This window comes from Hyla sarda, chromosome 3, assembly GCF_029499605.1.
Source record: "Hyla sarda isolate aHylSar1 chromosome 3, aHylSar1.hap1, whole genome shotgun sequence".
NCBI lineage: Eukaryota > Metazoa > Chordata > Amphibia > Anura > Hylidae > Hyla > Hyla sarda.
Window position 1 is genome coordinate 48,152,929 of NC_079191.1, and position 27,424 is coordinate 48,180,352.

The following is a 27,424-nucleotide window of genomic DNA, read 5'->3' on the forward strand; positions in this document are numbered from 1 at the left end:
GAAGAAAAAAATACTGCATGTGCCGTTTTTCTGCTGTGAAAAAGCAGAAATGAGTGCAGACGGGTACAAACGGATTGTAAAAAAAAATCCCATTGACATGAATGGGATTTTTTTTTAAACTGTTTTTAATCCGTTTACAGCCTGCAAGAACGGAACCGAAATGGGGAGTGTGTGTGTGTGTGTGTAGAGATGAGCGAACTTACAGTAAATTCGATTCGTCACGAACTTCTCGGCTCGGCAGTTGATGACTTTTCCTGCATACATTAGTTCAGCTTTCAGGTGCTCCGGTGGGCTGGAAAAGGTGGATACAGTCCTAGGAAAGATTCTCCTAGGAAAGATTCTCCTAGGAAAGATTCTCCTAGGAATGTATCCACCTTTTCCAGCCCATGGGAGCATCGGAAAGCTGAACTAATTTATGCAGCATAAGTCATCAACTGCCGAGCCGAGAGGTTCGTGACTTATCGAATTTAGTGTAAGTTTGCTCATCTCTACGTGTGTGCGCGCGCACACACACACAAAAAAAAAAAAAAAAAGGGACAGACGGCCGTGTGAACGCACCCTTACATGCATGACCTAATTCTGTAGGCATGGAGGGGCATGTTCACACATACTTCATCCACTGCAGATTTTAGCTCTATTTATATTAACATCAGATCTGCAGTGTATAAAGTTTGTGTGAACGTTCCACAATAGTTTAATTGCTATTGAGGGTGCACGTTTGTGATAGAGAATATATTATACATAGTAGTGATTGCCTTTTTATAAGACATTTCTTATGAACATACAAACAGATCATTCTAAAACAGTGGTCTCAAACTGTGGCCCTCCAGATGTTGCAAAACTTCAACTCTCAGCATGCCCGGACAGCCAACGGCTGTCCGGGCATGCTGGGAGTTGAAGTTTTGCACCATCTGCAAGGCCACAGTTTGAGACCACTGTTCTAAAACCTGTCAACAAAACAGGTTACAATTTAGGAAAACTACAGGGAATGTTTCTAGGAGAGAGACCAAGTGAAATGAGATTTGATAAACTAGTGAATTCTTCTGATCTTTAAAATGTCAGTGTGTCTAAATAAAGTTTCCTACCTGCTAAGAGAACACCAGGACAACAATAGGAGTGTAATGAATGTTTATTGGAGTAGGCAGGTTTTTCAACTGAACAGCAGCAAAAAAAATAAAAATAAAATTCTAAGTAATTGGAAATGAGAATCCAAGTCCAAAGCCTCTGTTGTGTCTGGCTTTTTTTTTTTTGCGGAAATTTTTTTTTTTTTTTTTTTTTTTTAAAGCAATTTAAAACTGCACAGTGTGGACAAGACCTTTAATGTTTTATGGGCAGAAAACAAAAAGTTACACCCAGGCAGTAGCAAATAAATTCGGCTTTTAATAAAGGGAGAATGGGCAAGATAAAAAATAACATTTTACGGACCAAAATAACCCGCCCAAAAAAGTGATACCAAAAAGGGAAAAAATTATATTTATTCATAACAATTGGGTTTGGCTGCAGTAGTTAAGTACATTTCTTACATTTTACATTATAATACACAAAGTCAGTTGCAGAAACTGATGGTTCCAATTTTTTCTTTTTGTTTTATTTAAATATTAGAAAGGCTTAGAGTCCTTGCCATAAGTGTCTGGTAGTTATGTGCATTTCCACATTTTTTTTATATTTTTTATTTTATTTATTTTTTTTACCATGAAGTGAAACCGTTAATACTTCTCTACAGCAGTAACCGCACACCCAAAAAAAAATAAAAAAATAAAATAAAAAAGGAATGGGGTTCTCCGGAAGCTGCAGTGTGAAGAGACTATAAATTTTTATTTCCGTTACACATGGATGGACTTTCTTTGCTATAAAGGAAATCCATGTGGAGCGATTAGGAATGGAGATGTGTAAAAAGGGTAACTTAGGGACAGATGGCAGGACAAGTTAGTTGTTGTCTGCTGCGGGTTCTCCAGCATCGGCCTCATCGCCTGCGGCATCAGATGTCCATAACTAGAAAGAGAAAATAAAATTTAAAAAAAGCTCCCATTTTTAAGAGGTTGAAGTCAAACAGTAAGTATTAGACATAATGAATCACCAGAAAAGCTTTAGAACTACACTGTCCGCACATGCAGAAGATTGCAACTATTCTTGTACTTTTCACAGACCTTAAAGCACTTACCGTATTTTTCGCCCTATAGGACGCACCCAATTTATAGGGGCAAAATCTAAAAAAAAATAAAGATTTTGAACCCAATAGTGGTCTTCAACCTGCAGACCTCCAGATGTTGCAAAACTACAACTCCCAGTATGCCCGGACAGCCGTTGGCTGTCCGGGCATGCTGGGAGTTGTAGTTTTGCAACATCTGGAGGTCCGCAGGTTGAAGACCACTGCATAGGAGGTAATACTCACGTGTCCCCGCCGCTCCGGACCCATCACCGCTGCCCTGGATGTCGCTCCATCCCTGTCGCAGTCGCTCCGGAACGTCTCTGCTGCCTGCCGGGTATCCTCGCTCTCCGTCATCATGTCGTCACGCACGCCGACGCACGTACGCGACGACGAGGAAGGAGAGCGCCGGCCATACAGGGGATCCCTGAACGGAGAAGACATCGAGGAGGCAGGTAAGGTCCCTCCCGGTGTCCTGTAAGCACTAACCCGGCTATTCAGTTGGGCTGTTCGGGACCGCCACGGTGAAATCGCGGCGGTCCCGAGCAGCCCGACTGAACAGCCGGGTTAGTGTCACTTTCCCTTCAGACGCGGCGGTCAGCTTTGATCGCCGCGTCTGAAGGGTTAATACAGGGCATCACCACGATCGGTGATGTCCCGTATTAGCCGTGGGTCCCGGCCGTCGATGGCCACAGGGACCGCCGCGATAGGGGTGTATTCGCCGTATAAGACGCACTGACTTTTTCTCCCCAGTTTTGGGGAAGAAAAAGTGCGTCTTAGACGGCGAAAAATACGGTATGTCCTTAAAAAAAAAAAAAAAAAAAAAAAAAAAGAGTTCTCTGGTACAAATTCCACAAACTCTAGCTCAAACAAGGAGAAGCACCCAGCAGCTTTCTTCACCCCCTGGCTTTGTGCTCAGTTTGTCCACTTGCCAGAGAAAGGCCCTATTGTAAAAACAGAATCTCTTTTGCGGCTACATTCATACTAACTACAGTTGTCATATAGTGTGGCCAAGGCCAATAATTTGCACCGTCTTTCTCCCGCTCAATGTCTCTGCATCCAATGCTGTGGGTTTGATGCAGTGTATTGGTAAAGTGATTATAATTTATTACATTCTGCAGATTTACTTGAGGAAGACCTTCAGTGTATATGCTGTGTGTGAACGTACCCTAATGGAGAGTTGTCGTGCACGTGTGGCCACTACTAGGGACCCGGCCAATCCCCTCTCGCTCTCCGGAATGTGGTAGAGCCAGTGGGCATTGACTGAATGACCTAAGTGTCTAGGTTTGGGAGGTGGCCCAACCACTAATTGTTTTACACCTCAGGCATATGCTGCGTCCTATAGGTGGGGCCCCCAGCTACTGGGAGAAAAACTTGGGTTCCCTGAACAAATGTAAGTGACACGAGAATCCTCCAGTATCTGGAACTTTAAAAACTTGATTAGAGATGAGCGAACTTACAGCAAATGCGATTCGTCACAAACTTCTCGGCTCGGCAGTTGATGACTTATCCTGCATAAATTAGTTCAGCTTTCAGGTGCTCCGGTGGGCTGGAAAAGGTGGATACAGTCCTAGGAAAGAGTCTCCTAGGACTGTATCCACCTTTTCCAGCCCACGGGAGCACCTGAAAGCTGAACTAATTTATGCAGGATAAATAATCAACTGCCGAGCCGAGAAATTCGTGACGAATCAAATTTACTGTACGTTCGCTCATCTCTAAACTTGATCTCAGAATTATATCAATTTACAATAAAAAGGCGCTAGACTACCTGCACACATTTATCATGTCAATCTTTGTCTTCTTCACACTAGAACAGCTACCGTATATACTCGAGTATAAGCCGACCCGAGTATAAGCCGAGACCCCTAATTTCAACCCAAAATCCCAAGAAGTTATTGACTCGAGTATAAGCCTAGGGTGGGAAATACATCATCCCCCCCATGTCATCATCCAGACCCCCGTCATTAACATCCTCATCATCATCACCCTGTCATCATCCAGACCCTCATCATCACCGCCTGTCATCATCCCCTTGTCATCATCCCACACCCCCCCTTCATCATCCCCTTGTCATCATCCCCTTATCCTACACCCCCCCTTCATCATCCTCGTCATCATCCGCCCTCAGTGGTCTTCAACCTGCGGACCTCCAGAGGTTTCAAAACTACAACTCCCAGCAAGCCCAGGCAGCCATCGGCTGTCCGGGATTGCTGGGAGTTGTAGTTTTGAAACCTCTGGAGGTCCGCAGGTTGAAGACCACTGCGGCCTTCGACATCATCCTGCCCCCTCTCACCCCCTTTAGTTCTGTACAGTACTCTCCTCCGCTCGGCGCTGGTCCGGTGCTGCAGGACTGTCCGGTGAGTAGGTCGTCCGGTGGGATAGTGGTTCCGGGCTGCTATCTTCCCCGGGGGGCCTCTTCTCCGCGCTTCGGGCCCAGAATAGAGGCGTTGCCTTGACGATGACGCAGAAGTACGTTGGTAATGAACGTTCCTCTGCGTCGTCGTCAAGGCAACGTGACTATTCTGGGGCCGGGCCCGAAGCGCTTAGAAGAGGCCTCCCCGGTGAAGATAGCAGCCCGGAACCACTATCCCACCGGACCACCTCCTCACCGGACAGTCCTGCAGCACCGGACAGTCCTGCAGCACCGGACCAGCGTCGAGCGGAGGCGAGTACTGTACAGAACTAAAGGGGGTGAGAGGGGGCTGGATGATGTTGAAGGCCGCAGTGGTCTTCAACCTGCGGACCTCCAGAGGTTTCTAAACTACAACTCCCAGCAAGCCCGGACAGCCGATGGCTGCCCGGGCTTGCTGGGAGTTGTCGTTTTGAAACCTCTGGAGGTCCGCAGGTTGAAGACCACTACGGGTGGGGAGTTCACTTTAGTATAAGCCGAGGGGGATGTTTTCAGCACGAAAAATCGTGCTGAAAAACTCGGCTTATACTCGAGTATATACGGTATGTGCGTCTGAAAGGATTTACAAGTCCCCAGAGCTACTGATCCTCTCCCTAATCTATACGATTTCCCAAAGTTCAGAAAGAAAAGACCGCTGCATATTGGGTGGAAACTGGGGAGGAAAGTGCACTGCTCTAGTCATTAAACACTTGGAGCACTAGAACAAGCCGAGAATAAAGACAAAAACACTAACCATAAACATGACAGGATGAATTACAGTAGGTGGACTTTAACCTATAACTATAGGATAGCACTTGGGATGCTGATCACTCAGATATTTCTTATAGCAACCAGATTACATAAACCTACCCTAGAGCAACTAATCCATTTTAAAACTATTCATATTAACCCCTTAAGGACCAAGGACGTACCGGTACGTCCCTGGTCCTGCTCCCGTGATATAACGCGGGGTTACACGGTAACCCCGCATCATATCACGGCGGGCCCGGCGTTAGTGAAGGCAAAATGACCGACGTCATTAGAAAGAATTGGTGGCGCAAAAAAGAAGCAAAAATATGGATTTTTAGGTGCAAAATTGAAAGTTATGATTTTTATTAAAAGGCAAGGAGCAAAAAACGAAAATGCAAAAAACGGAAAAAACCCCGGTCCTTAAGGGGTTAAATCCATATTAAAATTATTGCCCAAATCCTGATGTGTCCCTCTAAATACAAAACACTTACTGTTAGGTTGTCTCTAAGCAGCTGCATGATAAGTGTGCTGTCTTTGTAAGAGTCTTCATTGAGGGTGTCAAGTTCTGCAATGGCTTCATCAAATGCCTGCAATATAGATCAAGACTGTCACATGATACTGATCAGGAGTTACAAGGTGGAAGAAAGAAAACAAAACAACCCATGAGCACTTACAGTCTTTGCCAGTTGGCAGGCCTTTTCTGGACTATTAAGAATTTCATAGAAGAATACAGAGAAGTTCAGGGCCAAGCCCAGGCGGATGGGATGTGTTGGTTGCATTTTCTGTTTGCTGATGTTAAACGCTTCTTGATAAGCTTCTTGTGAGTCTTGTATTGTACCTGTTGTGTAGAGAGATGTCGTTACTTTTTCATTCAAGCTACAGATAAACCACAATTCTTGCAAGTAACAAAATGTAACAATTATTTTTGTGTTTTCCTAATGATGGGGCGTTGTCTGGAACAAGCAGATTTAAAGGGTACCTCTCATCCAATAAACTTTTGATATACCGTATTTATCGGCGTATAACACACTTTTTAGGCTAAAATTTTTTGCCTAAAGTCTATGTGCGTGTTATACGCCGATACACCCCCAGGAAAGGCAGGGGAGAGAGGCCGTCGCTGCCCGCTTCTCTCCCCCTGCCTTTCCTGGGGTCTAGAGCCCTGCTGCCGGCCCTTCTCTCCCCCTGACTATCGGCGCCGGCGCCCCATTGCCGGCTACGATAGCCAGGGGGAGTTAAGCGGCGCCGACAGCCGGGGGAGAGAAGGGGCAGCGGCACCCATCCCCGGTGGCATAATTACCTGTTGCCGGGGTGGGGTCCACGCTGCTGCAGGCCACCAGTGTGAGTCCCCTGCGTCGTTGCTATGCGCTGCACGGCGCATGACGTCAGTGCGCCGCGCATAGCAATGACGCAGGGGACGCACGCCGGAGGCCTGCAGCAGCGCGGACCCGACCCCGGCAACAGGTAATTATGCCACCGGGGATGGGGGGAGGCAATGGCTGCCCCTTCTCTCCCCCTGGCTATCGTCGCCGGCAATGGGGTGCCGGCACCGATAGTCAGGGGGACAGAACGGGCAGCGGCGCCGATAGCCAGGGGGAGAGAAGGGCCGGCAGCAGGGCACTAGACCCCAGGAAAGTCAGGGGGAGAGAAGCGGGCAGCGACGGCCTCTCTCCCCCTGCCTTTCCTGGGGGTATATCGGGGTATACACGCGCACACACGCACCCTCATTTTACCATGGATATTTGGGTAAAAAACTTTATTTAATCAAATATCCTTGGTAAAATGAGGGTGCGTGTTATAGGCCGGTGCGTGGTATACCCCGATAAATACGGCATTTTAGATTAATGAATGTTGAACCCTTTAAATCCACATGTTGCAGAATTTGTGAGGAGATTTTATATTTCTGAAAAATTTATCAGAGTCCGTGTGCAACTTTGATTAATTTGGTGCACACAAGCCATAAACACAAAAATTGAAGTTTTTTTTTCCCCTCTTAGGTTTAACAAACGACCCAAAATACTGCATGGAAACCTCTCCTTAGAGTGAAGGGCATCCCATGCAACTTCCCTTATGCCTGGCTTATACAACTAAATAGTCTATACTGCCTCATTGTTCAAAGCAGATGTGCATGAACGTTCCCCAGGTTTTTAATGTATTCCTATGGATAGCAATTTTACATAGTCTAAGCCAGCGGTCTTCAAACTGTGGCCCTCCAGATGTTGCAAAACTACAACTCCCAGCATGCCCGGACAGCCAACGGCTGTCCGGGCATGCTGGGAATTGTAGTTTTGCAACATCTGGAGGGCCAAAGTTTGAAAACCACTGGTCTAAGCAAAAGCTTGGTTCTAATCCTGATCTCTATGGCACGAAACTTACGGGCTCTCTCCTCTGCAGTGGCCACCTCTGCCAGGTATCGGTAGTAGTCTCCCTTCATCTTCAGGTAGAAGACCTGGCTCTCTGGCTGGGTGGATTTAGTGATAAGGAATTTATCAAGCAGGGTCTAGATCGGAAAGAAGAACAAAACATCAGCTGCATTATCCTACAATACAGAAAACCTAACACACAAAACACTGCAGCACATAACTTTTTTTTTTTTATAAAAGTGTTTGCACTTTAACATTCAGTAGAATAAAAGATGCTGTAAGCTACACTTTCCTATGCAAAAAAAAATAAAAGATAAAAATATAAAAAAAAAAAAAAAAAAATAACACAAACCAACATTTCAATCTTTTAAGTATGGGAGCCTTTAGATTATGTACACCCAGAAGCAGATTTTCTAAATTTGCTACAATGACAATGTTTAGCCTTCTCAAAATAATCCTGTGATAGGTCTCTGCTGCTATGAATAGAGATGAGCGAACTTATAGTAAATTCGATTCGTCACAAACTTCTCGGCTCGGCAGTTGACTTTTCCTGCATAAATTAGTTCAGCTTTCAGGTGCTCCCGTGGGCTGGAAAAGGTGGATACATTCCTAGGAGACTCTTTCCTAGGAATCTATCCACCTTTTCCAGCCCACCGGAGCACCGGAAAGCTGAACTATTTTATGCAGGAAAAGTCATCAACTGCCGAGAAGTTCGTGACGAATTGAATTTACTGCAAGTTCGCTCATCTCTAGCTATGAACTTTAAGTTCGTCTGCAGACAGAAACTAAGTGATTGGATAACCACCACTAGGGGGCTGTACAGGCCCCAACTCCACCACAGGGGCAACACAAGGATAATCAGGGGGTGAGGACACCAATTCATTATTGTAAATCAAACTATAGCAAAAGCGGAAATGCAAAAGTCATTTCATAATATAAATATAATACAATATATTTTTTATATGCAGAGATCACATATTGGTGACTACAGCACTACTACAACTCCCAGCATTCTCCAACCCTTCAGCATGGAGCACAGGCCCGAGTCATCGCTGCAGCCCCTTCTTTCTCAGGTTCTGTGGTAGTGTTGTGCGGTATACAAGTTCATACCAAATACAGGTTTTTTTTAAATTAATTTTTCATATACCGAAATACCGGTTAGTGTATACCCTGTTGGGGACAGAGGGCGTACCTGCACTTCCTCTGCACGCTACCTTCCTACAACATGGGGCCACGCCGCGGCCCCGTGTCATAGTGGGTCAGGCCCGGCACCTAGCAATGGCTGGGACCAGTGGCTAATAGCACGCATCACCGATTGCGGTGCATTATTAATCCTTTAGACGCGGTGTTCAAAGTTGATCGCCACGTCTAAAGTGAAAGCTAATCAGTGCTGGATAGCTAGGTGGACTGATCATGACCGCAGCCGCGAAATTGTGGCGTCCTGAACAGCTGGAAAACACAGGGAGGGTCTCTACCTTCCTCCTTGTGTCCGATCGCGGAATGACTGCTCCGTGCCCGAGATCCAGGCAGGAGCAGTCAAGCGGCAGAATCATTGATCAATGTTATCCTATGGGATAACAACGATCAATGTAAAAGATCAGTGTGCAGTATTATAGCAGTGCAAAAAAATAAAAAAATTATACATCTCAAAATTTTAAGATAATTTAACCCTTCCCATAATAAAAGCCAGAATTAGAGATGAGCGAACTTCCAGTAAATTCGATTCATCACGAACTTCTCGGCTGTTGATGACTTTTCCTACATTAATTAGTTCAGCCTTCAGGTGCTCCTGTGGTCTGGAAAAGGTGGATACAGGCCTAGGAAAGAGTCTCCTAGGACTGTATCCACCTTTTCCAGCCCACGGGAGCACCGGAAAGCTGAACTAATTTATGCAGGAAAAGTTAACTGCCGAGCCGAGAAGTTTGTGACGAATCGAATTTACTGTAAGTTCGCTCAACTCTAGACAGGACAAGACAGGAGCCAGATTTTCATAACCTTTTTATCAGATCACCCAGCTAATCGTGACTGATGAAGACAATGGGGCAAACCATTGTCTGGGCAAGATGGAAGATTTTTTAACAGCTGCGGCCCTGCAGATATTTCAAAACTACAGACACTTTAGATCTGGGATCAATGGGAGAGATTTATCAAAACCTGTGCAAAGGAAAAGTTGCCCATAGCAACCAGCTCACTTTCATTTTTCAGCAGCCTTGTTAAGTAGTAAGCGGCTTGGTTGCTATGGGCAACTGAGCTATTTTGCTTTTGCACAAGTTTTGATAAATCTCCCCCAATGTGCAGTAAAAACCGGCCTCACGTCCACTTCTGTAAGGGCGACTGAAATCCTGTGTGAAAATTCGCAATTGAGGCAGATTTGCAGTTTTTTCCCTTCTGACCCATTTTTTGGGGTAGCAAAATCCGCTGTGGAAATCCCGCAGGTAATCCGCCCTTGTGAACGTACCCTTAGGCTATGATCATACTGCAGAATACCTGCAATTCCACAAGTTTCCCTTAAGCAAGCTTTGCTGAACGGAATTTGTTGTAAATTGCGGCAGAATTCTGTGTTCTGGTGGGTTCACACCACGATTTTGCTATACGGTTTCGGCATACGGTTTAATGGACATCCCCTATCCACAGGATAGGGGATAAGTGTTTGATCGCGGGGGGGGGGGGTCAGACCGCTGTGACCCCCTTTGATCTCCTGTACAAGGCCGCGGCTGTTCCGTGCAGGGGGCGTGCCAGCCGCAGCATGACGTTGCAGCCGGCACGCCTCCCCCAATAGAACTGTATGGAGACGAGACTGTATGAGCGCTAATGGTGGCGCCCCGTTAGGGAGATCGCGGGGGGGGGGGGTCCCAGCGGTCAGACCCCCCGCAATCAAATACTTATGCCCTATCTTGTAGATAGGGGATAAGTATATTGCGCTGCAGTTGTCCTTTAATGAAAAAAAAAAGTATGCAACTGTACAGAAAACCATGCCCATAGACTTCCCATTTAAAACTGTATGAACCATAATGTATACGGTTGTCTGTTTTTCAACCCCGGACAGAAAACCGTGGCCTACCACGGTTTTTGGTCCGGGTAAAAAAAAAAAAAAAAAAAAAAAAAAAAAAAAAAAAAAAAAAAGGATTAAACTGTACACTTTTTTTTAACTTGGGAGTCAATGGGAACTGTATGTGCGTACAGTTCCATCCGGTTTTTACCATACAGTTTTTGACTTTGCACAGTTTTTTTTTTTACTTGGAATTTCAAACAAGTGAAACTTTATTCATAATGGAGTGAAAAGTAAAAAACGTACAGTTTTTTTCTTAGAAACGGATGCAACCGGACATCATTTCTCAAACCCTATACAGATAAAACTTTGTACACACGTTGTTACAGTTTAGTCAGGTTTTAAATATTTTTTTTTAATCAAAAACCTGATACAGGAACCGTATTGCAAAAACGTGGTGTGGACCCAGCCTTCTCTAAACACAGAATTCTGCCAAAACTCAAGCCCCATTGAGTTCAATGGGAGTCCATCCACAATTCTGCAAAACTAACCGCATTTAACCGTATAAACATGCCCACACGTTAATGGGGAGACTAGAGAGTACTGCAGGATATGAAAACTTATCCCCTATCCTAAAGATAGACTATACGTTTCAGATCGCGTGGGGTCCGACCACCTTAGGATAGGGGATACGTTTTCATGTCCCGGAGTACTCCTTTAATGCAGCACTAGTGTACTACCAGCCCTGGTTATAAGGGTCACACTGACCAGCTGATCACAGGACGCCAGAACTGGAACCCTGGGCAAATCCTGACCTAGGCAGTAGGAGATAAAATCCCTGCAGCGCCACCACTAGGATGGGTGGTGGTGTAGAAAATATGTAGTACAATGTAGCAGCAGCAGGAGAGAGTGGACGGGTCTCAGCCACATTGTATGGAAGATGTGGAACTGATATGCCATCTCAGAGTAATGACATATTGCTAGGTTATCACAAGAAGAAATGGGGAGGCACCTGACAGCAATATACCTTAATGCGCAACCATAAAAAAAAAACGTGGGGAGTCCAGTAAGCCACAGTCTGTATAAAATATAATGGTAACACGGTGGCGATTGGAAAGAGGAACAGCCACTGAATAAAGAAATAAAGGAGAAATCCAGCAAACTCACCATGTTGTAAGACCACATCTATTGGAGACCATTGTGGGAGACGGGAGGGCTCAGGGGCTACAAACCGGCAAGTTCCGCGCAAATGCACTTCTTCCGGCCAGAGGCCGGAAGAAGTGCATTTGCACGGAACTTACCGGTTTGTAGTCTCTGAGCCTCCCTCCGATGGTCACAATTAGAGATGAGCGAACTTACAGTAAATTCGATTCGTCACGAACTTCTCGGCTCGGCAGTTGATGACTTATCCTGCATAAATTAGTTCAGCTTTCAGGTGCTCCGGTGGGCTGGAAAAGGTGGATACAGTCCTAGGAGACTCTTTCCTAGGACTGTATCCACTTTTTCCAGCCCACCGGAGCACCTGAAAGCTGAACTAATTTACGCAGGAAAACTCATCAACTGCCGAGCCGAGAAGTTTGTGACGAATCGAATTTACTGTAAATTCGCTCATCTCTAGTTACAATAGATATGGTCTTAGAACGCGGCGAGTTTCCTGGGATTTCTTTATCGCAAGAAATGCCACCATATGCATCTTCAAGGTGGAAAGTTACTTTGGTCTCCAATGGAGGTGTTCAATATGCAGAGAACAGTATAAACTGATTGTTAATATTTGTGCAACTCCTTTTGACATTAATGGAAGGATCCTATACAGTTTAGCACAAGCTACACTGTCTAACTTTAAAAAAAGGGAACATACTATCCCCAACTGGAACATTAGTTAAGGGGTTCAAGAGCTCAAAAAAATAAAAATGGAGAAGTCAAAAGGGGTATTGGGGTGTCCAAGTGTTCTGTAAGCCTCTTTCATGCCACCAAAGCAGATCGGATCCATAGAGGCCTGGACTGCAGACGACCTCTGAAGGTGTCCTGTGGTATCTGCACCAAGACGACAGCAGAAGATCATGTACGTTGTAAGGTGCGGCCTCCACAGATCAGCCTGTTTTTTTTCCCCCAGCACATTCCACAAATGATCGATCAGATAGTAACCTGGGGAAGCTTAAGGCCAGGTCAACACATCCATCTTTTTGTCATGTTCCTTATTGCTTTTTGCACTGTGGCACAGCAACATCCACATGATGCCAGGACCCAAGGTTTCGTAGTAGAACATTGCCCAGAGCATCACGCCATCTTCATCGGCTTGTCAGCGCATCCTGGTGCCATCTCATCTCTTCTCCAGGTAAGTGACGCACAAACATTTCAACAAACACGATGTAAAAGAAAATACCATCCATCATATGACAAATTCTTCCACAGCTCCAGGATCCAGTTCTGAAACTCATGTGCCCATTGTAGGCACTTTGGTCAGAGCGGCCATTATGACCACTGTTCACGGGTAAGACTGCGGCAAAACCACCCAATGCACAGTAAACCACAATGTCCTGTGTGTTTCGACACCTTTTGATCAGTCAGCATTAGTTTTCAGAAGTTTTCTCTAGAGCAGGGGGTCTCAAACTCATGGCCCCCCCAGATGTAGCAACATTTCAACTCCCAGCATGCCCAGACAGCAATTTTGCTACAGCTAATGGCTGTCGGGAGTTGAAATGTTGCAACATCTGGAGGGCCACCAGTTTGAGACCCCTGCGCTAGGGTTTATTTTCTGCGGCAGACTGCCCCCGCACATAAATGAGCCCTGGGCACCCATGACCCTGTCATCTTTTGGTAGGTACCAGCCACTGCATACCAGGAACCACCACCAATACCAGCTATTATGGAGCTGCTCTTACCCAGTCATCACAACTGGTCCTTGTCACAGTCGCTCACATACTGATGCTTCCACAGCAACCAGTTCCCAATCCAATAGATTACCTCCGGGATGTGGATGAAGAGATTCTCATCATGGTTGTGCAGCCAACAAATCTGCAGCAACTCTGATGTCATTGTGTCCATATGGACTAAAGTCTGAGGAACGTTTCCAGCACGTGAAGAAAGTTTGTCAACATGAAAAAAGGTAAAAGATGGTGCAACTTGATACTGGGAAGGTGTACCTAATAAAGTGGATAGTGAGTGTACGTCACCCCAGATATTCAATGTTATTCACTTCACACAGTGTTCATGATCAATTCATTGGATATTATGGCCTCCTTCCTGGTTACAGGGCCCAATAAATCACACTGCCAAGGTGTGGAATAGCTGTGGGGGCAATGTCGACCCGCAGAAGCTTAAAGGGGTACTCTGGCGCTTAGACATCTCATCCCCTCTCCAAAGGATAGGGGATAAGATGCCTGATCGCAGGGGTCCCGCCGCTGGGGACCCCCGGGATCTCGGCTGCAGCACCCACCTCAACGGCTTCCGGCAACACTGGAGGCTTCGGATCCCAACCACGCGAGCGAAAGAGCGTGACGTCACAACTCTGCCCCCCGTGTGACGTCATGCTCCGCCCCTCAATGCAAGTCTATGGGAGGGGGCGTGACTGCCATCACGCCCCCTCCCAGAGGCTTCCATTGAGAGGGCGGAGCGTGACGTCACAAGGCTCTAACCTCCAACACGCTCCTAGGACCCCTGCGATCAGGCATCTCATCCCCTATCCTTTGGAGCACCGGAGCACCCCTTTAAAGATAACCGCACTGGGGACCTGAGCAGGACATTAGAGCAGCGTTTCCCCAAACAGGGCGTCACCAGCTGTTGCAAAACTAAGACTCCCAGCATGCCCGGACAACCAAAGGCTGTCCGGGCATGCTGGGAGTTGTATTTTTGCAACAGCTGGAGGCACCCTGGTTGGGGAAACACTGCATTAGAGGAACAGCAGGTGCATTGGAGATATACAAAATTAAAATGGCCTTGTGCTTTAAAAAAAATAAAAATAATAATAAAAAAAATAAATAAATAAATAAAAGATAAAAAAAAAAAAAAGACACTCCCTTGCATTGCCACTAAGTTATATCACCATCTTTGGGCTTTTTAATTCACAATTTTAAGATTCATCAACCACAAAACTTTGGCAGTGAAAGGGTAAAAGCATATAAAGTCCCTGTATAAACCTTCTGTCGGAGGGATCCTCACTAGTGTCTGCTGACATTCTCTGCAGCATGCTTGACACTGCAGTGCTGCAGACAGGAGGATTTATACAGCTTCAACGATTATTGATCCAGCACAGCCGGATGGTGCCGCTCCTGCACTGCTGACATAAGTGCAGGCTACACAATGCAGCAAAACTACTGCAGGATGCTGCGAATTCACACACCTCAACCCAGCGAAGGAGCCGTCTCCCACACCACTACCTGTGAACAGTAAGCGCACATGACATTGTATCTAGTGATAGAATGTACCTGGATGAACCCAAGATACATTATACTGAGTCCCTTGAAGCCGATCCATCAAGCCAGTGTGGTGGAAAATACTGCAGGAGTTGTGGTTTTGCAACAACTTGATACACACTTGTTGGGAATCACTGTGTCAAGCTATGCCGGCCTGTATAAGAGGTTATTGCCATTACAAAAATAGGATGCGCCATACAGGTGAAACTCGAAAAATTAGAATATTGTGCAAAGTTCATTAATTTCAGTAATGCAACTTAAAAGGTGAAACCAATATATGAGACTCATTACAGGCAAAGCAAGATAGTTCAAGCCGTGATTTGTCATAATTGTGATGATTATGGTTACAGCTCATGAAAACCTCGAAGCTTCCCCCACCCCCCCAATTACAATGATTTGGGGAGCCCTGTCATCTGCTGGTGTTGGTCGCTGTGCTTCATTAAAGGGCTTCTCAGCTCTTGGAGCTGCTGGAGATGGAGCTTACGACGTCATAGCCCTGCACCCTCAATGCAAGTCTATGGGATGGGGCGTGACAGCCGTCACACTCCCTCCCATAGGCTTGCATTGAGGGGGGTGGGGCTATGACGTCACAAGCTCCCGTCTCCAGCATTCAGAACAGTTTGTTCCAAGAGCTGAGCAGCGGAGTACCCCGTTATTAAGTCCAGGGTCAATGCATGCTGCATGCATTTTGGAGCACTTCATGCTTCCCGTCCTTTTAAATTGCATTAATGAAATACAATGGACTTTTGCATGATATTCTATTTTTTCAAGTTTCCCCCGTATATGACAGGTGCAGGTCCCACCCACCACCAGAGCAAGATCGAGCTGGGGAATGAAAGAGGAGGCCACACATGTGAGCTTCTCTATTTCTATGGGAGCTCCAAAAAAAAACAAAAAAAAACCTATGACAGCCCCGCCATGAACAGTTTAACCCCTTAATGACCGTGGGTTTTTACACTTTTTAGAAGGTTATGAGGAACAAAACGTTTTTAATTTTGCACCTACAGAGTCCTATGAGGGCTTATTTTTGTGCCACCAATTTTACTTTCTAATGACATCATTTCAACACAAAATGGCGAAGGCAGAAAAAAATATAAATATGGGGCAAACTAGAAGAAAAAAAAAAAAATTTTATATAATTTTGGGGACTTCTGATTCTACGCAGTGCACTTCTCGGTAACAATGACACCATAGATTTATTCTGTTGGTCCATACGGTGACCATGATACTCAATTTATATAGGTTTCTCTATTTTAACTACATGCACCAACATTAGTATGTTTAAAAAGGTCCTCTGACCCTTATAACTTTTTTACTTTTCTGTATATGGGGCAGTACGAGGGCTAATTTTTTTGTGCCGTGATCTGAAGATTTTATCAGTACCATGATTGTTTTGCTCAGACTTTTTGGGGTATACAAAGAGACCAAAAAACCAAAAACATTTTGACTGAATTTTTTTTCACGTGTAGGCCATTGACTGGTTTAAACAACATACTATTATAGTTTGGACATTTACGCACGTGGCGATACATATATTTACTTTTTTTTATGGGAAAAGGGTGGCGATTCAAACTTGTTTGGGAAGGGGTTAAATCAGACTTCATTTTCCCCACACAATTTTTAAGCCCCCATAGAGGACTATTACTTGCAATCCTTTGATTGCATACAACGTTCAGTGCTATGCCATAGCATAGATCAGTGTAATCTGCACTCGATTGCTCCAGCCTGGAGCAATCAAAGGACAGTCGGACAGCGTGGAGCAAGGTAAGGGACCCCCCCGCAGTTGTTTGGGATGCTGCAGTTTCACAGCGGCAGTCCAGAACAGCTCTGCTGAGCTAACCGGCAGTAATTTCTCCCGTTTTACACGCCGCAATCAACATTGAGTGTGGCGTCTGAACGGATAATACCAGACATCAGCCCGATCGGTGATGTCCGGTATTAGCCACGGGTCCTGGTTGTTGATAGCAACCAGGACCTAGTAGATAAAAAGCATGCTCCGCTTCTGAGAGTTACGGGAGCAGGCCACGGACGTAAATATACGTCCATGGTGAAAAGGGGTTAATTTCCTGTTCTGCTATAGAAGTGTACCCTCAGCTTTGGCTCTCTGGACATGAAGGGAATTGTAAATCTGCAAAAGCTGGAAAGTCACAGCTTAGGATGCTGCCTTTAAATAATGGTTGTGCAGGATGTGTAAATGACAGCACACTTAAGTTAAAGGGGTCATCCAGTGGAAAAAAAATGTCAGTGTCTGATCGCTGGAGTTCCAACTGCTGGGACCTCCTGCAATGTCCAGAACAGGACCAGGCTCTGAGAGGAGCATCTGCTGTAGACTGCAAGTGCATCATTTCTTTCTATGGAAGGAGATTCCCAAGTACAGCACACTATCAATGAAACAAACCACAGTATTGGTAGGTGCAGCCCCCCATTTAATGTAGCTATTGGATAATGCCAATGGGATGAAAGCCACCAGAAGCTGCCCCGATGATTGATGGTTCAGGCAGCATAGAAGTGATTCTTGGCTGGTAATGCACAGTTGTCAATGTAATTATTTTCAGAGGAGGAATAACAGTAAAACTACACAATGCAGATTTGACCAAATAAAGTCTTTGGATCAAACAGTGCGTTTTATTGCATCCTTACAGAAAATCTGCCAGAACCACCTGCACTAACCTGACTGTACAGACAGGTAGTGTAGGGGACATTGAATACTTACCTGGTCTGTGGTTCTCCTGCAATCTTCCATTCCAATAGGGAAATACAGCAGGAGATTGCTGGAGAACCACAGAACAGAAAAGGACCAGATTTCCTTTAATGTCTTTGGGTAGGTTCACATGTACATGATCTGCTTCAAATTTTTGCTGCATATTTTGTGCAGCTTATTTTGCTACCCATTAACTACAATGGGTAGCAAAATCAGCTACAGGAAACATGCAGCAAATCCTGTACTTGTGAACATACCCGTAAAAAGTCTCTAGTTCAACCTCAGATACATTTTCATGTAGGGTAAGAAGCATTAACACTGTACAAGTCCAGTGGCCATACCCATTAGAAAAGAGTGCAGATTTTGGTGGGAGTGCTGGGTCCCAGTTGTCACTTATCCCCTGTGGATAGTGCTGGAATACACCTTTAAAGGGGTACTCCGGCGCTTAGACATCTTATCCCCTGTCCAAAGGATAGGGGATAAGATGCCTGATTGTGGGCGTCCCGCCGCTGGGGACCCCTGTGATCTTGCAAGCTGCACCCCGTTATAATCAGACTCTGGAGCGTGTTCGCTCCGGGTCTGATAACCATCGATGACTGAGCATTGCGACGTCAAGGCTCGGCCCCCTGTGTGACGTCACGCCCCATCCCATAGGCATTGAGGGGGCGGAGCGTGACATCTACCTGAGCCCCCTCCCATAGGCTTGCATTGAGGGGGCGGAGCGTGACGCCACGGGGGTGGAGCCTTGACATCACAATGCTCCGTCATAGACCGTAATCAGACCCGGAGCGAACACTGTCTCATTACGGGGCGCAGCGTGCAAGATCATGGGGGTCCCCAGCTCCGGGACCCCCACGATCAGGCATGTTATCCCCCTATACTTTGGACAGGAGATAAGATGTCTAAGCACCGGAGTACCCCTTTAAGGCAGTAACCCATACATTCACTGGTTACCTACCCTGTTACAGAATTGGGCATATGAGCAAAGGGCAAACATGGCATTCCTATAGTGGTCTATTCTGCAGGTCACTTACCAACACTGTATCGCATATAGATTTAAGTTCACCCTCTATTTTCTCCCTGTACTCCTTGACTAACTGCATCTTCTCAACAGGTTCTGTCTTTGACTCGATGCTGGAAATGACCCTCCAAGCGGACCTCCGTGCGCCAACCACGTTCTTGTAAGCCACAGAAAGAAGATTCCTTTCTTCGTTGGACAGCTCGTCCCCACATTCCGTCACGGCCTTCATGTTAGCCGCCATATCATCATAGCGCTCTGCTTGTTCTGCCAGCTTGGCTTTCTGGATCAGCACGTTTCTTTCTCCCATGGCTTAAGTGAGATTTGGTACAGAGGAGAGTAAAACAACCCGTAGGAAAGGAAAGTTCCAAAAGGGGAGGTGGGGGGGTCAAGTGAGGAGTTCTAGGTAGACCTGAAGCTGGAACAGGCAGCCAAACCTATAAAAAGACAAGAACAGAGTAAAAAATAAAATAAAAATTAGGATAAAAAAAAAATATATATATTATAATAATAAATAAAATAAATAGTGCAATCCATCTATACCGTATTGCAGCGGTCTTCAAACTGTGGCCCTCCAGCTGTTGCAAAGCTACAACTCCCAGCATGCCCGGACAGCCAACGGCTGTCCGGGCATGCTGGGAATTGTAGTTTTGCAACAGCTGGAGGGCCACAGTTTGAAGACCGCTGCCGTATTGGGTAATGGCATATTTGCATTTATGTGTATGGGAGGAAGATATAGAAGGTTGTCCACACGGAAATGGCAAGAAATAGGTATATTTAAGTGGTTTCCAGTGAAAAATCTCTTATCTGCTATCCACAGGATTGGGGATAAGTGTGATCACCCCCGGGACCCCCCATGGTATTCAGAAGAGGACCCCGGCTCTCAGAGTGCATGCTGTAGATAGTCTCATAGGAATATATGGAGCATGTGCCATCTGAGACGATAAGTGCTAAATTCGAGTATCCTGGGGGCTCCTGTAGAAAATTACAACTCCCACCATGCTCAGACAGCCTTTGGGTTTCCAAGCACGCTGGAAGTTGTAGTTTTGCAACAGCTGGGGGAGCCATGGTTGGGAAGCTACCCAGCGTCCGGAACATCGAGTTTTGAATGCTGTGTGTGGGCTTCCGTGTCCACGCCCGCCCCTTCGTGACATCACATCCCGCCCCCCTCAATGCAAGTCTATGGGAAGGGGGCATGATGGCCATCGCGACCACTTCCCATAGACTCATTGAGGGGGGGGGGGGGGGGGGCAGGCCATGACGTCACGAGGGGCGGGCGTGAACACGGAAACCCACACACATTTGGAGCTCAATGTTCAGGACGCTGGGGAGCAGAGTAACCCTTTAAGCTAACATACTGTTCTTTAATGCAGCCCCGATATCCTTCCATAGCAAGTAACATGTCCGGGTCACAAGACATAAAATCGAAGAATAAACTATAATAAACTGCATCTGTTAAAATGGTCTGTGTATTGCACAAAGCACAGTGCTGTACGATCCATTCATAAATGATGTAGGAAACTCCAGATCACGTGTCAAATCCAAGGAGGAAGCCCACACCCAGCGCTGCAGACGACATCTCTAGGATACACCATCACTATGATCTGAAGAACCCGACTGTAGGGGAGAATAAGGCTTGATTCATATGCAATATAGTGGTCAGTACCAGGAGTGAGCCCAAATATATTATAAGGAAAAAAAAAAAAAAAAAAGTGTGAGTGAGTGAAAATATATATATATATATATATATATATATATATATATATATATATATATATATATATATATATATATATATATATATATACACATATATATACATATATATATATATATACACATATATATACACACACACACATACATATACACATACACAGTTTTTTTTTCTTTTTTGTACTATGTGTAAGGCTGGGTCCACACTACGTTTTGTCCCATACGGGAGCGCATACGGCAGGAGGGAGCTAAAAGCTCGCACTCCCGTATGTCACCGTATGCGCTCCCGTATGTCATTCACTTCAATGAGCCGACCGGAGTGAAACGTTCGGTCGGCTCATTTTTGCGCCGTATGCGCTTTTACAACCGGACCTAAAACTGTGGTCAACCACGGTTTTAGGTCCGGTTGTAAAAGCGCATACGGCGCAAAAATGAGCCGACCGGACCGAACGTTTCACTCCGGTCGGCTCATTGAAGTGAATGACATACGGGAGCGCATACGGTCACATACGGGAGCGCGAGGTTTTAGCTCCCTCCTGCCGTATGCGCTCCCGTATGGGACAAAATGTAGTGTGGACCCAGCCTAAACTAGGAATCGGCCGATACCGATAATCGGTGGAGGTTAGGGCCGATAACTTATAACTGATATTCCGGTATAAGTTATCGGCTATTTATCCCCCCGCGACACAGCTGGAGATCATTGATTTAAAGCGGGCATTTTAAATCAATGCACTGCAGTGGCTTTTGCGGTGCCATAGGCTGCCGCCACCCGCTTCTCTCCCCCTACACACCTGACGTCACGACGTAGCGGCGTCTATGCAGCGTACTAGGCCGGAGCCTGCCCCAAGTGGAGAAGAGGACCCCCGGAGAAGGACAGCCCGGACTGGTTGACCCTCCACCCGGAATGCCGCCGGACACTACAGGAAGGATGGATGGCCCGGACCACCCCCATTATGGGTAAGTTTAAATTTTTTTTTTATTGACTCGGAGGGTGGGGGAGGGGCCCAACCGGTATAGCAGAAGGGGCAAAAATCCATACCGTGGGATAAAAAAAAAAAAAAAAAAAAAAAAAAAAAAAAAAACACGGTATCCGGTTTATACAGTTATACCGCCCAGTACTACGGTGGGGGGTGCGACGGGTCTGTCGCGGTGCGGCGGGTCGGGGCATTATCGGCAAGGTAATTACCGATAATGCCCAAAATCGTGATAATATCGGCCATACCGATAATCGGTCGATCTCTAGTGTAAACCCAGCCTGATTCAGCACAATAGTGCCTTCACCCACTTTCCTGCACAGTGGCACACTATCCTTGCAGTTAACTGCAGCCAGCTCCATTCATTTTCCTGTACAGTGCCACCCTTGCCACCTGGCTTTGCAGGGTATTGCAGCCAATCCCTATCTCCTGCTCCAGTTACCTTTAAGAACAAGGTTCTGCTGTTCAGACTATAGATACCCCCCTCAGGCCAGTTTTACACTAGCACAGCATTTCCCCCCCACCGGGGATGCCTCCAGCTGTTGCAAAACTACAACTCCAAGAATGCCCGGACTGCCGTTGCTGGGAGTTGTAGTTTTGCAACAGCTTGGAGGCACCCCGGTGGGGGAAACGCTGTGCTAGCATAGAACGGAAGCATTTGTATGCCCACAGGTCAGTTGACCTCTAGGTCAGTCCGGGGAATTGCATCCATATTAAGCCAGTGTGAACACTGCCTTATTCCAAGACCCTCATTAACTAGGTACACGCCATGAGAATATCACTCTTTGACCTGCAGCGCATGCGGCGGTGAAGACAGAACACCTTAAGACGCCCTAGAGATCTGTGAGGGAACGCTTCCTAACAAGACGAGTTAACACATGAGTCAGTAACAGGAGGCGCAGGGTGCTGGGAATCGTACTATGGGAGGGGAAGGAATGAAGCCGCCTGCCCTGCCTTTTGTCTCCAGGCTCTATGGATCATCCCCGCCCTGACTGCCTCTCCCTCCATTACGCCCACCCCTCAGGGGGAGCCTGGCTTCCCAGCCATACACCACCGCCACCAGTCCTAGGCACGGCTCAGCACGTCTGACAGCGTGTCCGGTGTCTTACAATAGGAAGCTGAAAGCACCAGAGCCCAACACACGTGCTCCATGCTGCGGCACAACCAGTCCATGTCTCCAGTTTCTGTCAATACTTTGTATATCAGTGTTTCCCCAACCAGGGAGCCTCCAGCTGTGTCCAAACTACAACTCCCAGCATGCCCGGACAGCCATTGGCTGTCCGGGCATGCTGGGAGTTGTAGTTTGGACACAGCTGGAGGCACCCTGGTTGGGGAAACACTGCTGTAGTGTGTAATACTAGAAAATGCTGTACTATAGTGCCCTCCAACCTATGGGTGTCCAGGGAGCTGTAGCTTTGAAATAGGTGATGCTGGGGGTGGTAGTCTTGCAAAAGCTGGTGGGCCACAAGCTGGGTGTGTCCAGGCTTTACTGGGAGTTACATTTGGCAAACAACCACAAAACTGCTGTGTCTGGACATGCTGGAGGTTATAGTTCTGCACCAGCTGGGGAACCACTGGCGTCCGGGCATACTGTCAGTTGTAGTAATGCAAAAGCTAGATAGCCACAAACTGGCGTCCGGGCATGCTGGAAATAGATTAGCAAAAGCTGGTGGGCCACAAGATGGGTGTGTCCGGGTTTTGGTTGTAGTTTTGCAAAAACCAGTAGAGTCACATACTGCTGTGTCTGAGCATGCTGGGAGTTGTAGCTTGGCACCGCCTATATAGCCACAAACTGCAGTGTACGGGCATACTGGGCGTTGCTGGTGGGCCACAAGATGGGTGTGTCTGAGCACGCTGGGAGTTGTAGCTTAGCAAAAAAAAAAATATGAAAAGCCAGGAACTGCTGTGTCTGCGCATTCTGGGAGTTGTAGTCCTGCACCATCTATAGCCACAAATTGCTGCGTCTGTGCATGCTGCAAGTTGTAGTTCTCTAATGGCTGCGAGCTGTAGTTCTGCAACATCTACAAACTGTACATATGCCAGGTGTTGTGGCGCTTCAGCTGTTAAAAAAAATCCACAAGCTGCAGGTGTCAGGACATGCTGGGAGTTGTAGTTTTGCTAAAGAATGAGCTGTACTACAGTGTAGCTCCCCAAACCATTGCAAAACTACAACTCCCAGCATGCCCGGACAGCCGAAGGCTGTCCGGGCATGCTGGGAGTTGTAGTTTTGCAATTCCCCAGAGATTGCTAGAAGCTAGACCAGATTACCTATAGATGACCACCACCTAGGATGCTTTCCTGACCCATCCGGATAGAAATTACTGCAATAGCCGGGGAAAGACAACTGGAATATTCCAAGAAATTAATATGCAGAGGAGGATGGGGATTACCCTCCTCCCACCCGCGCCGGAGGAAAAAAAAAAAAAAACGTGCTGATCCAGAGGTGGAGATCCCCGTACGCTACATCCATATTAATGACATCCAGGTGCACTATATGTTCTGGATGGAGAAATTATATATATATATATGTTCTGGATAGTGTGTGTGTGTGTATAATATATATATATATATATATATATATATATATATATTCTCTAGAACATGTAGTGCACCTGGATATTATGAGATAATAAATATATATATATATATATATATATATATATATATATATACACACACACACACACACACACACACACACTTCCTAACCTATGTCTCTTCAGCTGTCAGGCCATGCTGGAAGTTGTAGTTCTGCACCCCAGCAGGTGTCAGCCAGCTCGCACATGCACACAGTCCTTTCGCGATAATCCATGCATGTGTCGCGATATTACGCCCCAGATATCCCAATGACACCAGTCACCGACTAATGACACGACTAGACAGACAATGGCTGCCATCAGAGAGCACACACACACAATCTACAGGAGCCCCCCTGGCATGTCATTGCAGGCTGACAGGAATAATGGCGTGTGCCGTGCCCACAGCCATGGCGACACCCTGCCCAGCCCTAGCAGAAAGACGTCCCCCACCGGGCCCCGCCGCACTCACCTGGCGCTCCTCACCGTGTGAAGCCGCAGCCGGCGGAGAAAAGAGAAGGAAGGACGAGAAAACCCAGCGACTGAACCTACAAGAAACCCCCTTCTAGGCGCAACCTAACCCCAATTACCAGGCGTTGGCAAAAATAAAAAGGGGCGTGGTGAGGGAAAGCCAGCCAATCCCGACGCTGGGGAAAACCCGCCAATTCCGCGTTCACCTAGGCGTAGTAGCCAATGGGAAGCGAGCGCGGGAGCTGGGGGCGGGGTTAGGGGAGGATGGGTTGCGTTGAACGACAGGCTGCGGCTTGGGCCACGGGGTTTCCTCCAATGAGGTGCAGGGTGGGATGACGTCATTGTTGCTGTGGCAACCGAGTTGCTGCTTGTCTCCTCACACTGTGCCGTCTGGGCGTGGTGGTGGCGGCGGCTTCCTGCAGTGTGGGTGCTGCACCGCGGGCAGGGCTGTGTGCTCCTAGTGTATGTGTATACTGCCACACAGCTATGTCCCCGAGTGCCCCTCTGTCACAGTGTGTAGAATATATATAAAAAAAAAATGGTGACCATGTCTAATAAAGTAAATATATATATATATATATATATTTTAATAATAATTTTTATCTATTTTGTATATTGTATTACTTACATTAGGGCAGTGTTTCCCAACCAGGGTGCCTCTAGCTGTGCAAAACTACAACTCCCAGCATGCCCGGACAGCCTTCGGCTGTCCGGACATGCTGGGAGTTGTAGTTTTGCAACAGCTGGAGGCACCCTGGTTGGGAAGCACTGCATTAGGCCTACATGGCAAGTGGCACAGGTCACATGACCAGAAATCGCCATGCATCGCTTCTATGGAAAGTAAATGGGGTCACGTAGCTATCTACAAAAGACTGCGATCAGGACGCCATCTTGGATTGCTGAAGGTTTCAGCTGCGATCGCTATATTATCGTTATTTATTTTTATAGCGCCCTTGGTTCCATGGCGCTGTACATATGATACGGGTTCAAATACATAACACAGAAGCAAGTACAGGGATCCCTCAACTTACAATGGCCTCAACATACAATGGTTTCAACATACAATGGCCTCAACATACAATGGCCTCAACATACAATGGTCGTCCTGGATCCGATTAATATTGTAACTTGAGGGGCCACTGTAAAATGAATGTGATACAGAGTAAATGACTGATACAGAGGGAGAGAGGGCCCTGCCCCAAGGCCTTACAGTCTACAAGGCAATATGGCGATCTTTGGCTGCAATGCCGCCCCATTTACTTATAGTAGCTGCGATGCATCAGCACTATATGGCAATCCATGTCCGCATGATCCGTGTTGTAATCGCAGCCAATGTCAGGTAACAACGCCGCCCCATTCACTGGCATTGCCCGTAATGCAGCAGTGTGATATAGTGTTTTAGCATGAAATTAAATAGGTCATAATTGCAAATAATTACCAGAAATTAAAGGAGTACTGTGGTGCTGTATCCCTTATCTAGAGATTAGGATACAGAGTGTGTCTACACCCACAAAAATCGGAGGCCGTCACACCCCCTACAGGGGACCCAGTGGGACCATTGGTCCCAGGTGGCACTTTTCAGGGGCGACACTTTGCTGCCTTTGACTGTCTGGGCATGCTGGGAGTTGTAGTTTTGCAACAGCTTGAGGCACCCTGGTTGGGAAACAAGGGCAAAAGATATAGGCTGCTTACATGGGACTAAACTAGTTAAAGGAGTAGTGCAGTGAAATATAACTTATCCCCTACCCCGATCTCACCTGAACGGGGCCCCGGCAGTCTACCAGAAGCAACTGTTCCGACCCACAAAGGAACCCTCGGCCGACATGTCCCCTCTATGTATCTCTATAGGATACGTAGAGTGGGCTTGTCGGCCGCTGCTTCATTCAGGGGTTGGCGCGCCCCCTTCCAGCAGACTGCCTGGGCCCCATTTAGGAGATCACCGGGGATGCCAGTGCTCGGACCCCCCTGCGATCTTAAATCCAAAGGATAGGGGATAAGTTATATTTCACTACAGAACTCCCTTATGCTTGATCCCATAGTTATTTTGCAGGACTGAACGACAAGTTCTGCAGTGATATGGAAGCTACATAGATTGGCATGCAATGATTTGTAGGAGAAAAACGGACAATGTCCTTTAACGCCTACATTAGAGTCTGTTCATTGTGGTAATGCTAAGTTTTGAATAGGCCCTTTGTCATTAGAGGCCTAACCTAAAACTCATAGGCCTCAAAGGAAAAGCTGTAACAGGGCCTCCACCTACCATGTACCACTATAACACGGGTGTTTGGGACCCCTTAGGCTCCAGGGCCTGGGTGCTACCACATAAACTTAGGTCACTGTTGGAAATGAGCAATGATTTCTCCATTGGTTATGTGGTGTCCCTGTACTGTATTGCAGGCATCCTCCATTGTATGCATTTTTATGCTGGGGATCGCCCCTAGCAACGGACTACAAGGGCAGGATCTGCTCCCCCAGTATAAATGCACAACCGCATTTGGGGTTGAGCACCTCCAGCCATTTGAGACCACGTTTTTTGTTGTTTGTTTAAATTTTATACTTGGAGGTGTGTAAACTCCAAAATTAATGCGCCTTGAATATCTACAAGGCAGCATTAAGGTAGCACCTGTGAGTCTAGGCACCCATATTAGCCAACTCAGGTGGGGCTTGCAGTTTGCCTCCCCCTCCCATTGTATGTGTGCTCAGTCACGCTGGAGGGTATCTGGGAGGAAGTTGTGAGTCGACCGAATGCTGCCGTAATTGCCCACTGGCTCCTGTTTTGCTTATTACGCACAGGTAGGATTAGCGTAGGTCCCGCGCCATTTTGAGAAGCGTTGGTGTGCGGGCTCTCGTGTGTCCTTCATATAAGGATACACTGGCGAATGTCTCAATTTTAACATCAGTGTTGAGGGATAGCCAATGTCA

General features: G+C 46.6%; 1 protein-coding gene across 2 annotated transcripts; it reads right to left on the bottom strand.

The window, feature by feature from the left end:
* Positions 1-1,113: 1,113 nt before the first annotated feature.
* On the bottom strand, positions 1,114-24,660 carry YWHAQ (tyrosine 3-monooxygenase/tryptophan 5-monooxygenase activation protein theta). 2 transcript variants are annotated; one of them, XM_056564162.1, is made up of 6 exons: positions 24,504-24,660; positions 18,782-19,202; positions 7,659-7,782; positions 5,960-6,123; positions 5,777-5,872; positions 1,114-1,992 (listed from the first exon to the last, which is right to left on the bottom strand). In XM_056564162.1, the coding sequence occupies exons 2-6, from the start codon at positions 19,073-19,075 to the stop codon at positions 1,927-1,929; spliced, it is 744 nt and encodes a 247-aa protein (XP_056420137.1). In that variant the 5' UTR covers positions 19,076-19,202; positions 24,504-24,660; the 3' UTR covers positions 1,114-1,926. The 2 variants fall into 2 exon arrangements, with proteins under 2 accessions (XP_056420137.1, XP_056420138.1); XM_056564163.1 differs by having other exon boundaries at positions 24,518-24,653.
* Between the last annotated feature and the right edge of the window lie 2,764 nt (positions 24,661-27,424).

What these genes read in the sequence shown, in the direction of transcription:
- YWHAQ (XM_056564162.1), bottom strand. Translation starts at nt 19,075, where the DNA reads ATGGGAGAAAGAAACGTGCTGATCCAGAAAGCCAAGCTGGCAGAACAA. An exon ending in CTATATGCGATACAGTGTTG is followed by an intron (nt 7,783 to 18,781) that starts GTAAGTGACCTG and finishes TTTCCGATCTAG; the next exon opens with ACCCTGCTTGATAAATTCCT. An exon ending in CCTGCCAACTGGCAAAGACT is followed by an intron (nt 5,873 to 5,959) that starts GTAAGTGCTCAT and finishes TCTATATTGCAG; the next exon opens with GCATTTGATGAAGCCATTGC.